Source organism: Salvelinus sp. IW2-2015, linkage group LG10 (genome assembly GCF_002910315.2).
Source record: "Salvelinus sp. IW2-2015 linkage group LG10, ASM291031v2, whole genome shotgun sequence".
Classification (NCBI taxonomy): domain Eukaryota; kingdom Metazoa; phylum Chordata; class Actinopteri; order Salmoniformes; family Salmonidae; genus Salvelinus; species Salvelinus sp. IW2-2015.
Window position 1 is genome coordinate 17,465,641 of NC_036850.1, and position 14,724 is coordinate 17,480,364.

Sequence of the window (14,724 nt, forward strand, 5' to 3'; positions counted from 1 at the left end):
AAAAGCTATTGTAATATTTTACATTATATACAAGTCCATTGTAATGATGGGTATTAAATCCTAGACAATAATTTTCTAACTATTTTCATGAATCACTGAGCCTTCACCTACTTCTCGCTCCAATAAGTTTCTTCTCACACAAGTCTTAAGTATTCTCCTAAGGGGAAGACACAGGGGACAGCTGATTGGCAGATGATTAACATATTCATATATTCAAAACCAAAAAGTTTACTGGTAATAGACAAGTTTTTTTTTTTTATCGACTGATAATCAGCAATTCAGCTTTATTAAACAGACATATGTACATCATTGTTATCAACCTCTTTCCAGGGTCTGTGCTATTGGCGTCGCTACAGACCTTGGTTCGTTTCCAGGCTGTATCACAACTGGCTGTGATAGGGTGGCGCACAATTGGTCCACTGTCGTTAGGGTTTGGTTCGGGCTAGTCATTCATTGTAAATAAGAACTTGTTCTTAACTGACTTGCCTAGTTAAACATTTTTTTTCAAACTTGCCTTAGGGGACCTGGTAGCAGGACACAGTGCAACTAACGTTATACAGACAAAGTGGGGAGAGCGAGGCAGTCCCATCACCAGCATAACTGTAGTTTTGTATCTAAAAAAACAGAGGATTACGAGTAGAATTTATCTAATTCGTTAGCGAGTGTGCTCAATTTACATATAGCATGTTATCTAGCTCACTGTCGTTCTCCGACGGTAGCTAGTTAGCTACTTTGCGGCTTTGGACGAGGAATGCAGACTGCTTCTCCTAGGACGCGGCGATGGAAGCGTTACTGAGCGTTATTGGCTATCAAACGGCCAATGGCGTGAGACGTGGGTCTTGATGTATTGGGAACTTCACCGAAATAATATTTCTGTTCGCTGCGTAGGGGAGGGCTACAGACGGATTACGTTTCGAACACACCGACAGTGCTTTGCCACTATGCAGCATAACATTTTATGCAGCAAGGCAACTATACTGATGCAGGTATCTTTTGCAGACTGTCGAATGCGGTTGGACACATGGAGAGAATCATTTTCGCAGTGTCCTCAAAACCGTGTCTTTTTGACACAAAAAAATGCTGCTTGGAGACAAGTGTCCACGACAGTAGGATTGTCAGTTTAGTAGTGAGCTTGTGCTAGATGTGGCTAGTTGACCTAGCCAATGAGGTGTTTGTGTAATATAAATAGTTACTACCCCTGATAACTTGCCCAAATAATCATGTTTGAAAGAGGGTGTGAGAGTGTGTGAATGTCAAATTAATAGAAATGATGGTAGATACTACCCCTGATCATTTGGTCAAATAACTGTCTGTACATTAGGTGACATGTCCATGATAGCGATCTAATAACTATAGTTATGCTCAGTGATGGTTTGGCTTATGTTCATGTCTATATAGAAGAAGACTGTGGGAGGAAGTGGAGAGGACACGGGGACAGGTATCAGAGCAGGAGAAGGGCAGAGAAAGAGAAGAGGTCTGAGTCTGCAGCTTCAGGCCAGCAGCCTTGGTGCTTCTGCCACATTCTTTATTTTATGGATCCATTTATTGTGCCTAGGGAAACGAGTGGCAATTTTACAGCCAGACCCTTTACTTCATCCACAAGTGTGGGTGCCACCGGTGCATCAAGACCCTTTGTCATTTACAAGTGAGTCCACCGGTGCAGCGAGACCCTCTGTCATCTACTAGTGCAACCATCACCAGTGCAGCGAGACCCTCTACAACGTCCACAAGTATGACCACCACCAGTGCAACCATGGAAGATGATAATGGAGCAAGCACCCCTGGATCTAGGAACACCTGAGATTATTATGACCCTCATGGAAGTGACCACCGAGGACCTTGAACAGGATGTGGCCGTGGAGACAAACATGGAGAAATGAAGAGGAACAAAGATCCACTCAACTCATTTCAGCAGAGGCTCCTCCAAGCCGTCGAGAGGATTGCAGCCCAACCTGATCCTCACATTAAGGAGGATGAAAAGACACTCTTTGCCATGAGCCTGTTGCCAACCCTGAAGAGGCTGCCTCAGCAAAGAAAAGCAGCAGTCAAGATTAAAATTCTTCTGCTGCTTTTCGATGACAAGTTCAATGGTTTGTTTTTTTCCAACACTACACAGGTAGTGTCATAAGTTTTGCAACAGTGAAGTAAAGTAGGTCATTTTTAGAGTATACTCATGTAGGTTAATTGGTATTTCAGATCAAAGGATTAATATGAGGCAAATGTATAGCTGTTTCTGGGATAGAAAATATCCTAAAACAACAGTTTGCTGTCTAAATATTTGCCTGTCATATTCATCTTTTGATCTGAAATACAAATTCCATGAGTAAACAGCCAGAATTACCAACTTTACCACACTGCTCCAATATTTATGCCACAAACTACACAAGCAGTATTTAGTTAACATAAATCTCACATTTTATGGTGTTACATTATGTAATGCTTGTATGTTGTTTTTCTCTTCCCTTCCAGAGATGGAGTCAATTTAGCCGACCAGCTCACAGGAAGGACAGGAGGAAGAGTTGTCTGGTTGTTTTGACCTTCTCCTCCAATGGGTTTTGAGTGGGAGGTGATGTCACGTTCCTGACCTGTTTTCTGTTAGTTTTGTATGTTTTGTTGGTCAGGACGTGAGTTTGGGTGGGCATTTCTATGTTTTGTGTTTCTATGTTTAGGTCTATTGTAATCAGCCTTATATGGTTCTCAATCAGAGACAGGTGTTTGACGTTGTCTTCTGATTGAGAACCATATATAGGTTGGCTGTTCACACTGTTTGTTTGTGGGTGATTGTCTTCCGTGTCTGTGCACCACACGGGACTGTTTCGTTTGTTTGATGTAGTCTGTTCGTGAGTTCTTCGTGTAGTTATGTAAGTTCCATGTTCAGGTCTGTCTACGTTATTTTGTAATTTTCCAAGTGTTTTGWTCGTGTTCGTCTTTAAATAAATTCAATATGTCATCACACCTCGCTGCACATTGGTCATCTGATCCCTCTCTCCTCTCCTGAGGAGGAGGACGACGTAGAATGCCGTTACAGGTGAGGACAGAGGATGTGAGGAATCAAGGAACTGCAACTGAGATTTTAACTGTCCTCAATTGAGATTTTCCAACTGTACTTAACGCTTACTATGTCCTTGTTCCGCTTACTATGTCCTTGTTAGTAGACTTTTTTTTTAGTTTACAATTCATTTTACTCAAAGTAAATCGTTTCTCAATATTTAGGATAGCATTCATTATTAGTTGTACATAGATTGCATGAATACTGACACACCTGAGAATTGATTTTCTTGTTCGTTTACAAGACTAAAGGTTAAATGTGTGTTTATCTGTATTGTGGCTGCATTCACTTTTAGTTTTTTCAAACACACACACCTCTCCTCTCTGTACCTCAGATCTCCAGTGCCCTGCCCTTTCTCTCTTTATGGCCATGTCTGAAGTTCCCTACTACGTCTAGGCTTTATGGAGTAGTCCCTGTATCTGTCTGCAGTTGTGCAAAAAAATACATGCTCTTGTTCTCTTACAGATTACAGGCTACACATTTAATTGTTGTATTTTTACACACACACACACACACACCTCTTTCAATAGTAAAAAAAACAAAACATTTTTACAACACACACCTGTCATGTTCTTTCCTGTACTTGAATACTTATTAAATTAATGTTTTCATAGTCAGTTTCATTTGTTTATTAATATCTCATTTAGACTTAATCTGCTAATTAAGACAAGATGAAAGTAAAACACATTCTCTTCCTAATTGTTTTTTTTCCACCTGCATTTTGTCAGACCAGTGAAGATGGTGGTAAACTATACTATTTGTATGGACCCTAGGTTACATTTTCCCATTATCATACTAACTGTATGTCTTGTAACCTTAGAGGTCCTGCTATTTTGTGGACAACGGTAGATGGTTCTTAAAATAACCTTGGTGTTAGGGGGCTCTTAAGAGCCGTTTCACTCCACGGCATACTGCCATGGAACTTCACCTGCCGGCGATGAAGTAGGTGGTCAGCTTCTCCCTCACCTGGAGTGCCTGCCTGGGGGTGTTGTTGGCACCTGCCCTGGTGACATCAGGTAGGTGACCATTTGGCGTGCCCGTCTCCATCCGGAGTGGCTCCTGGAATGACMTCTGCAGGTAGTTGTGGAGAACACATGTGGTCTTCATGCAGGCATTGACATTTGAGGGGCTGAGACCACGCACTCTCCGAAACATTCTCCATCGGGGTGCCAGACCCCCAAAGAGGCATTCAACAACTAACCTTGACCTGGATAGTCGTTTGTTAAAGATCCTTACAGCCTTCGGCAATGGCAGCTGGTGTCCAGCGTAGGGCCTAGTGAGGTTGGGTCTCAAGGAAAGACCTCGTTGCCGACAAAGACGTGGGGAACAGGTCCCAGATCTTCAGCCCCAGGGAGTGATGCAGGTGGTGGAATCTCCAGGGTGCCATCCTGAAGTGCCTGGCCAAAGGAAGAGTCCCGGAGGGTCCCGCCATCACTTCCCTTGTCGTAAGCACCAACATTGACGACATGGAAACAGTAGATGGCATCTACAACAGCCAAGAGTACAACTTAATATGTACCCTCGTTGTAGAATTGCGAACCCAAGCACGGTGGAGCCTGGATTACTACATGTTTCCCGGCAATGGAGCCAAGACAGTTGGGGAAATTCCACCTCTCCAGGAACTCGGCAGCAATGGCCCTCCAGTCTTCCTCCTTGGGGACAGACATGTATTCACCAACCAGACAGTCCCAAATGGCTTGTGCCACAGAGGGGACAATGCCTACCACTGTGGACCGTTCAACTCCGAAGCTGAATCCCATGGTTCTGTAGGAGTCCCGTCGCCAAGAATCTGAAATATAATTCAAAATAATTATCAATTTTGTGTGTAACTTGAAATTCCACCCACATATCTACTCATACCTACCTCATTAGTTTATTATGCTCTAATTATATTGTAAGTCATCAACGATCATTAACAATGCCTTGAAACAATACAATTCAGTCTGACTGTATCAAACTGTAGCCCAATTCTACTCTTAGAAAAAAACGTGCTATCTAGAACCTAAAAGGGTTCTCCGGCTGTACCCATAGGAGAACCCTATTCGGTTCCATGTATAACCTTTTCCCCAAAGGGTTCTACCTGGAACCAAAAAGGGTTATCCTATGGGGGAAGCAGGACACTCTTGGAACCCTTTTTTTTCTTCCTAAGAGTGTAAGTAATTCCAATAAGAATTTAATGAATGACTGTCTTGAACAAGGGGTCCTGGAGAAGACTAGCCTACCTTCTTCAGGGCAGAAGGCACCCCAACTTTCTTTCATTTGGTAACATTGCATCATTAAAGGATTTTAAACCAACTTTGGGAAGTTATAGTACGAATGAACATTCTGTAAAAGTACATCTGATGTCACATAGGGGCTATTAACTAGAGAGCCCTTCAGCTAGCTAGGTTGCACATAAAATATATCTAATATCAATCAATTACGGTATCAAAGGCTTTAAAAATGTACTAGAATTTAGCTTACGGGAGACAAATCGCCAGGCGTTCAACTGGGCTGATGGATTCCCGGTAGTTGGTTTCCATCCGGGCGATCCTGGCTCCAACAATCTGGAGCAGGTGATTGAACTGGCTGCGGTCCAGACGAAAGTAACTTAGAAATTCCTCTCCAGTCGAAGCTTTTGAATGACACGGTGGAACTCTCCTGCTGGACCCACAGAGACCTTCGCTTTCCGCAGGGCTGGTCCCGAACACCGGCCCAACAGCGCGATCAAGACTACCTTCCACAATGTTGGTCTCATTGTTGAAAGAGCCTACTCTCTGGTATCTCGACTATTTATTATTGCATTTCGCTCCAAAACTATGCATTTTGGAGGTACATTTTTGGATTTCGTCGAATAAATATGTGTGCTACTTGGCAAATAAATTAATAAAATATGTAAAGAAATTATGCAATCAAACTTTTTATTATGGAATCCCACTTTTTTTACTGCATATGTGTGCAACAAAAATTCAACATTCTACGCATACAATTTAATGCATACATTCGATTTACTACACAACCCATTACAACTGCCTCTGCAACGCAATGCTGCAAGGCAAACGCAGCGTTCCACTGGAAATGAATGTACTTCTAGTGTACCATAACGCAGTCGGTGTGTACTGCCTGAAAACTGACCGTTTACCAAGAACCAAACGGAAGCAAACAAGGCAAACGAAAACGGGCCTACCTGAATTAGTCCAATAGAAACGGTCGTTTGCATATTCTGTTTGGAGTAAATGGTTTGTTGCAAAACGTTTTGAAACAGAATTGGAGTAATGATCACACCCCAAAGTATCGAATGCGAAAGTTTGAATGATTGCTTTTTTTATTCTGACTGTACTGTGATTAGCTGGGTCGATTTTGAAAACTGGGGGCAGCATGAGAACAGAGGGCATTAGATTAGTGTCTACAAACTACAGTGCTTGTATTGGTTGTGTCTTTCAGGTTGCTTTGATGGAAGCCAAGCCACTCCTAACCTCAGGGCTTTAACGCCAGTCTCCTTTCTCATCCAAAGGCCTTTACAAATGCCAGACTACTGAATAAATCAAATACATTTTTTGTAGTAATATTTTCGACAAATATAAAAAGACAAAGCCATATTCAAACAAATACAACACATTTACACCAGGTTACATGGTCTTGTACTGGCTGTGTTTGAATGAGTGTCTACAAATAATAAATGAACAGCTGTTCATAGAAATTCAATCAAATATACAACATCAGCCCACATTATGATTTGGGCTGATCATTCTCAGTATAGGCTGATCATTTTCTCCTCGGTTTGGGAATGACGTAGTTACCACTTGTTGCCACGGGAATGAGGAGCTTTCGGGATTCCATTGGGAGATATTTCTCAATCAACACATTTACTGGCATGCTGTCAGTCAGAAACCCCTGTCTGTAGAGAAAAACAGAGTTAGAGAAAGACGAATGCACGCACACACACGAGAAGGAGATTATAGTACATACTGTACAGTTTACCACCTGACGAACCACAGCTATAAACAAACCTCCGCATCAGCAGCTCTACGTCCTCTACCTCAATGGTATTCCTCTTGGCGTGAGCAGCAAACGTTTCCAAGTCATCAGCTAGTCGGTCAAAGTAGCGCTCCATTCTGGTAAGTAAATGTTACACATGCATTCATCCATCAATACATGATCATTAAGAAAGTCCTCTATTCTGTCACTAATACATATAATTTAACATCAACGATAAAAGGAAAATATCAGAATGCAACTTGTCTTTAAACAGATCGGTACATCACTAAATCACTTGATGTGCAAGTTAATGAACATAAGCACTTTCCCCTAAGATGGGTGTAGATTCTTACATCTCCTTTAGGACAGGGTAGACATCTGTAGACACCTTGGTCTTGGCGAAGTGTTTGAACACGCTCATGATGTAGCTCTTAGAGAGACCAGGATCCTTCTTGGCTGATCCAGTCCGCTTTCCCCTCACCGCTTTGGGCTTCACCGCAGCTGCAGCACCAGACAAAACACTGAGGCCCCAAAACACAACAGATTAGGTCACAAGCTTGCACACAATACTACTACTAAAATGATTGCATGTGTTTGTGTGTGACTTGCCTTGGTTGAAGGTCTTTGAGAACAGTGGGTGTGGCCAGGGGGTCAATAGGCAGAGCATTCCTCTTCTCTCTGACAAACGCAGGAGTCTTCATGGACAGCTCTGTAGGAAAGAAGGGGTTAGTCATCACAACATATACGCACGCACACACACACACCTGAATACAGATTTTGTGGATCCAACCTTCACTCCGGATACCATCCCCCTCTTCCACATCATCCCAGTCCTCCTCATGCTCAGCTGGGCTCTGGGCAGTGATGGGGTGCAGGGATGAGTTGCTGCTGTGAGGGGCGTTGTTCTCAGGTTCAAAGGTCATCTCTAAAGGAGGCATGGAGTTCTCCATCTCCTCATTGCCACGGCTGGTGCCAGTTCTACTCAAACCTTCCAGCTCCTGCTCATCTTCCTGGGGCAACAGGGAGGGAGGGACGCTGCCAAGGGTTACTGTGCGGGTGTGGGCGCTCTCACTAGCTCCCACCTCCGGCCCGCTGTGCCACTCACCAGCCGTGTCCCCCTCTGACCTTCTGCCTGCCCAACCTACAAAACACACAAAGACATCAATAAAACAGTCTCACAAATACTACATTAAATAATAGAATAGACCCACAAATATTATTTTTCAAACTTGAAAAAGACTGAACAGTCTTGTTGACAAGCAGTGAAATACTGTCCACATCGGCCAATGTCACATCATGCTCTCATTACCAACCTGACTCACCAGTCTCTGTAGGATGGAGCGCTGCTCCCATGCTCTTGTAGCCCCTCCCTCCTTCAATCACTCCAGCAACCTTGCCGCCACCCTCTGAGCAATAAGCTCTCCGACTGATGTGCTTTGCATTGTGTGTTAAACTCTGTGATGTCAATCTTTTTTCCTGCCCTTCCACTACCTGTCCCCCTTCATCTGCAACATCGTCTGCTGTCTGAGATTCAGCCACCTCGTCCTCTGCTGTCTGAGATTCAGCCCTCGGTCCTCTTCTGTCTGAGATTCAGCCACTCGTCTCTCTGTCTGAGATTCAGCCACCTCGTCCTCTTCTGTTGAGATTCAGCCACCTCGTCCTCTTCTGTCTGAGATTCAGCCACCTCGTCTCTCTTCTTCTGTCTGGGAGTCAGCTACCGCTACTACTTCTACTACTTACCCTGTCCCATGCTCTTGTAGCCCCCCCTCCTTCAATCACTCCAGCAACTTTGCCGCCACCCTCTGAAATAAGCTCTCCGACTGATGTGCTTTGCATTGTGTGTTAAACTCTGTGATGTCAATCTTTTTTCCTGCCCTTCTTCCACTACCTGTCCCCTTCATCTGCAACATCGTCTGCTGTCTGAGATTCAGCACCTCGTCTCTTCTGATTCAGCCACCTCGTCTCTGCTGTCTGAGATTCAGCCACCTCGTCCTCTGCTGTCTGAGATATCGCAGCCTCGTCTCTGCTGTCTGAGATTCAGCCACCTCGTCCTCTGCTGTCTAGATTCAGCCACCTCGTCCTCTGCTGTCTGAGATTCAGCCACCTCGTCCTTCTGCTGTCTGAGATTCAGCCACCTCGTCCTCTGCTGTCTGAGATTCAGCCACCTCGTCCTCTGCCTGGTCTGAGATTCAGCCACCTCGTCCTCTTCTGTCTGAGATTCAGCCACCTCGTCCTCTTCTTCTGTCTGAGAGTCAGCTACCGCTTCTACTTCTTCAGTCTGTGATTTGGACTCCTTCTGTCTCACTGAGTCCTCTCTCTGCCCAGCATCTCCAGCCAAATCCTCTCCATCTTTGTTGTCTAATTCCATCTTGTCCTCATTTTGTTCCCCTACCTCCTCCATATCTTTCTCATCCTCATCCTTCATTCCTCCCATTTCTCGCTGGATCTGTGTTCCCGTGATGGTGTCTTTGTCCTGGGTGGTGATAGTGAAGGTTGTTGCTGTGTCAACAGGCAGGGAGTAGAGCGCTGTGTTGCTGGTGATGATGTCATGGGTGATGTCAGGAGCGGTGAGGTCACTCAGTCCCGAGGTGAACCCCTCAGACCGAACGGTCTCACTGAGACCCTGCTGATCCTCCCTAACACTCAACTCTGAAAAACAGGGAAAGGGAGGTGGGCGTGGGAAGAGAAAAAGAGAGGTGGAAGAACTAGGTTTAAGTTCTACTCTTCACACAAAATGTAGTCTTACATAAGAGTCTCAATCTCATATTGTTCCAGATAATTTAAGTACATATCAAACAATATAATACACCGAACAAAAGACAAGCAGAGATATATAAGGGGGGAAGAAATGAGATAGGATGCAGAGGAAGGAGCTTACCAGGGTCTCCACCCATCGCCGCCTGTCGATTCTGTAGGGCCTTGTCAAACTCCTCAAGGCAAATTTTTTTACGATTTGTTACCTTCCTTTGAAATCCCCTTTTCTCAGTCTGAACATCCACAAAGGGTGTTTTCAGGGAGAAGGTGATAGAGCTAGAAAATGTGTGAGAAAACAGCCTCAGTTACATTTCTGACATTCACCACTGAAATTCAATGAGCAGAAGTTTTTCCAATTTGCAGCTCTTTACCTTGGAGAGGCAGAAGACAGGGATGAGAGGTCTTTTTCTGTTGCACTGCCACCTTCACCCTCTCCATCTGCAAAAAAGGAATCCAAACATAAAATTCTATAAGAAAATGAATACATCCATCATCAGACTCCTAACCAACATGGTCCGAGACAGCTTCTACCCCCAGGCCATAATACTGCTAAATAGCCAGAAGACTATTAAATAGTTAGTCCATGTAACCATGAATTATATGCATGGATCCTTTCTTCCACTGACTACACTACCGTTCAAAAGTTTGGGGTCACAGACATTTCCTTGTTATTTAAAGAAAAGCAATTTTTTTGGTCCATTAAAATAACATCAAATTGATCCGAAATACAGTGTAGACATTGTTAATGTTGTAAATGACTATTGTAGCTGGAAACGGCTGATTTTAGTGGAATATCTACATAGGCGTACAGAGGCCCATTATCAGCAACCATCACTCCTGTGTTCCAATGCCACGTTGTGTTAGCTAATCCTAGTTGATCATTTTAAAAGGCTAATTGATCATCAAAAAACCCTTTTGCAATTATGTTAGCACAGCTGAAAACTGTTTAAAGAAGCAATAAAACCGGCCTTCTTTAGACTAGTTGAGTATTTCATTTTTTTTAAATTTAAACTTTTTTTTAAAAACTAGGCAAGTCAGTTAAGAACAAATTCTTATTTACAACGGCGGCCTAGGCAAGTGGGTTAACTGCCTTGTTCAAGGGCAAAACGACAGATGTTTGCCATGTCAGCTCAGGGATTCGATCTAGCAACATTTCGGTAACTGGCCCAACGCTCTAACCACTAGGCTACCCGCCACCCCATTAAATAGTACGCGCAAAACACCAGTCTCAATGTCAACAGTGAAGAGGCGACTCCAGGAGGCTGGCCTTCTAGGCAGAGTTGCAAATAAAAAGCCATATCTCAGACTGGCCAATAAAAATTTAAAATTAAGATGGGCAAAAGACACCGGACAGAAGGCCAGTGTCTAGAAGGCCAGCATCCCGGAGTCGCCTCTTCACTGTTGATGTTGAGACTGTTGTTTTGCGGGTACTATTTAATGAAGCTGCCAGTTGAGGACTTGTGAGGAGTCTGTTTCTCAAACTAGACCCTCTAATGTACTTGTCCTCTTGCTCAGTTGTGCACCGGGGCCTCCCACTCCTCTTTCTATTCTGGTTAGAGACAGTTTGCGCTGTTCTTTGAAGGGAGTAATCCACAGCGTTGTACGAGACCTTCAGTTTCTTGGCAATTTCGCACATGGAATTTCTCAGAACAAGAATAGACTGACGAGTTTCAGAAGAAAGTTCTTTGTTTCTGGCCATTTTGAGCTTGTAATCGAACCCACAAATGCTGATGCTCCAGATACTCAACTAATCTAAAGAAGGCCCGTTTTATTGCTTCTTTAAATCAGGAAACCATTTTTCAGCTGTGCTAACATAATTGCAAAAGGGTTTTGTAATGATCAATTAGCCTTTTAAAATGATCAACTTGGATTAGCTAACAACGTGGCATTAGAACACAGGAGTGATGGTTGCTGATAATGAGCCTATGTACGCCTATGTAGATATTCCATAAAGAAATCTGCCGTTTCCAGCTACAACATTAACAATGTCTACACTGTATTTCGGATCAATTTGATGTTATTTTAATGGCCAAAAAATGTGCTTTTCTTTCAAAAACAAGGACATTTCTAAGTGACCCCAAACTTTTGAAAGGTAGTGTATATGTACTCACAATACTAATATATGGCTCATGAGCTAACATTTAATGGTAAAGTCTACAACTGTTGTATTTGCAAAATGTAACAAATACAATTTAATTTAAACATGAACCCATGAAAAGTGGAATTGTCCGTGGGCCAAAATGAGTGGAACAGAAAATCTCTTCTCATATAGAGCAGTTAACCAGTATGTTTAATGACACCCTCTAACACGTTCAGAACAGCAGTTACAGATGTCACACAAACTTAACCATGTGCACACACTGTACAGTGCTGACCCTGACCGTACCTTCATGTTCAAGCTGCCTGTTGAATGCTGTTATGTTGAGACTCCGACGTGGTCGCTTCCTGCTTAGTCCCTTCACCGTATTTGACAGGTTTACTGTGGTGGTCATGTCAGGGAGATCCAAGTCAGACAGCCCTGTACTAGGMGGCACAAACAAAAACAAGGTGTRAACRCACRAACACATCACMMCACCAATAATGCAGAGGGCTGTGTGTCCTGAGTGCACCTCTGAGGATATCGTCCTTGTCTGTCAGCATACCTTGGGCGGTTGCTGTGAAGACTGGAGTTTGTGTAAGGCAGCTCTGGCTCCTTCTTGACTGGCCGGTCTTGAACCAGGAGGGATGTCTCTGGCTCTGACCAATCAGAGAGGAGACAGAAGAGCAACAAAGACAAAGATCACTGAACAACGGGCCCTAATGTGCCCATGATGAGCATATAATAACACATCCATCTTACCGCTAGTCAATAATAAAAACACTGACCCACACACTGTGACATGACAACACTCACCTGTCTGCAGGATCCCCCTGAGTAGGTATCTAGGTGTGATGTCATCATCATAGAGAAGCGAGGCTGTGGCTGGTGCAGGCGTGTTTATCTTCCTGACTCCCTCTGATATAGTCCGTCTCTTACTGGGTGGCACTGGCAGGGAAAACCTGGAAGTGCTCTGTAAGAAAAAATACAAAAATGCCGATGAACTCAACACAAGCCTTGTTTAAAACAGTTTCTCTGCCCAACACAGACAAACAGACAGATCTCCAAAGACAGATCTCCAAAGTAACGCCGGGCAGACACTACAGGATTCTCTAAACCATGCTGTCTTGACAAGGATATGATTCCATAGCTAGAACGAGCTGTGGCTCAAAGCAGCCTCAAACGTTTTCAGTCAGACATTCATGCTTGCCCTACAGAGTTGAAATATCTAACCAATACATTTTTAATTGAATAACATTATGTGTAAAGAGCTGTAACGATTTGACACTTTGGCAAGGACAAACACATACTAGTAGTATTCATCGCTCCTGCTCGAGAGTACACATTCTGGGTGATGCGATACAATGTCATCATCTCACTGGCTCCTTCTCAGGAGAGCTCTCATTGGCTATTGCTGATTACCGTTCTCAAATATTGTCATTGCATATGTCACACTACAAGAGCATTGCAGATTTTGTGCAGATAAAATCAAACATGTTTGAAAATATTGGGATGTCTGGTACGGCTCAAAGATAGGATCAGTAGCCCTCTGATTCACATTAAACAAGCGTAGCTGATGGCCGCGCACCCAGAGTAGGCAAGGACATTGGGATTTTCTCTCAGATCTCAAAAACTTGTCTGGGACAGCTAAAATTGGGGCCAAAAATCACATAGTGCAGACCCGGTTTAACCAGACCTCTCGAAGCTTATTTTTGATGCTCTGTTTGAGGGCCTCCTGTGGTGTAAGGGCCCCAACATCACTCCTCCTTAGTCTGATACTACGTCTGACTCTGGACCCCGGGGACTGGAACTGAGCCTGGGAGGCACTAGAGAGGACATAACACACAAGCTTATTCCATTAAAATTAGAAATTTTATCTTGAGATATCACAGTTGACAAGAGAGCCTGTCAACCTAACAGTAGACAACCGCTTGCCAAAGCAAGTTTAGTTGATAGATAGTAGTAGGTACTGTGGGTGACACTTTTCGACAGTGTTGACTTACCTGCGGGTAATTGGGGACCTGGATGACTCCGTATGAATTACACTTTGCAGGAGAACTCGAGCAGACACGTCCTCATCTACAGAATCCATGGCATAACGTTCAGTCTGTCGAAACAGAAGAAGTCAACGTTTTATCGATATTCTGTAAATAATTGACATACTGACAGCTTTAATTAACTAGCTAATTACTGGTTTAGTACTTGCTAGCTAACGTTAATGCAAATAAACACATAGCTTACTACTTCTGAAAGTAAGTGGGGTGACTAACGCGTTAACTTTAACTTCGCTAACGGATGAAATAAAATAATTAAATAAATAAAACCTAGCTAAGTTAGCTATCCATGCTAAGCTAAAGTTAGATATATCATACACTGACTTACACAATCAAGGAATTCTACCGAGTCGTGTTCACGATACGTTAGATTCGTGTCGCCTCTTTATGTGGGAAATCACCGTTTTGATGTGCTATTTTATGAAAGTATCCTAAGCTTGCTAGGATACTATCAAATAAATACAATAAACAGCTTGCTAGCTAGTGTTTACCTTTTAGCGGGTGGCTCCCGCGTTTAAAATTCAAGTGAAAACTCGCGTGATGAGAGTTTATGGATTGCATTATGGAACTTGTAGTTTATTTAAGTTCTTAGTTCTGATTCGCGCTTGCTTGGAAAGCAGTAATAATGGATACAATAGTTAAACATCTATCAACATAATAAAAGTCCGAGATATTATACACAAATACGTCTAAAAACATATGAATTGTGCGCAACACTAAACAAAATGTCATATTTTTGGGGCTACCTGCTTAGGACACAAAACAGGAAGTTGTAAGCATTGTGGGACGTGTAGTTCCGCTTCGAGGCCGATCGGCTTGATAACAACGCGAGG

The 14,724-nt window shown here is 43.3% G+C and overlaps 1 protein-coding gene and 1 long non-coding RNA gene across 2 annotated transcripts; both read right to left on the reverse strand.

The window, feature by feature from the left end:
- Positions 1-155: 155 nt before the first annotated feature.
- Positions 156-5,745, reverse strand: LOC139028323 (uncharacterized). The gene is made up of 3 exons (XR_011480502.1): positions 5,513-5,745; positions 4,257-4,838; positions 156-647 (listed from the first exon to the last, which is right to left on the reverse strand). It is a non-coding gene; the product is annotated as an uncharacterized lncRNA (long non-coding RNA).
- Positions 5,746-5,928: 183 nt separating this feature from the next.
- On the reverse strand, positions 5,929-14,718 carry LOC111969408 (centromere protein T). The gene is given in 18 exon segments (XM_070445442.1): positions 5,929-6,926; positions 7,039-7,143; positions 7,360-7,527; positions 7,616-7,715; positions 7,797-8,147; positions 8,329-8,574; positions 8,577-8,651; positions 8,654-8,696; positions 8,969-9,022; positions 9,081-9,655; positions 9,885-10,036; positions 10,132-10,198; positions 12,147-12,283; positions 12,403-12,496; positions 12,654-12,810; positions 13,534-13,663; positions 13,841-13,944; positions 14,638-14,718. Coding segments are annotated over 17 exon segments (2,676 nt in total). The 5' UTR covers positions 13,930-13,944; positions 14,638-14,718; the 3' UTR covers positions 5,929-6,793.
- Between the last annotated feature and the right edge of the window lie 6 nt (positions 14,719-14,724).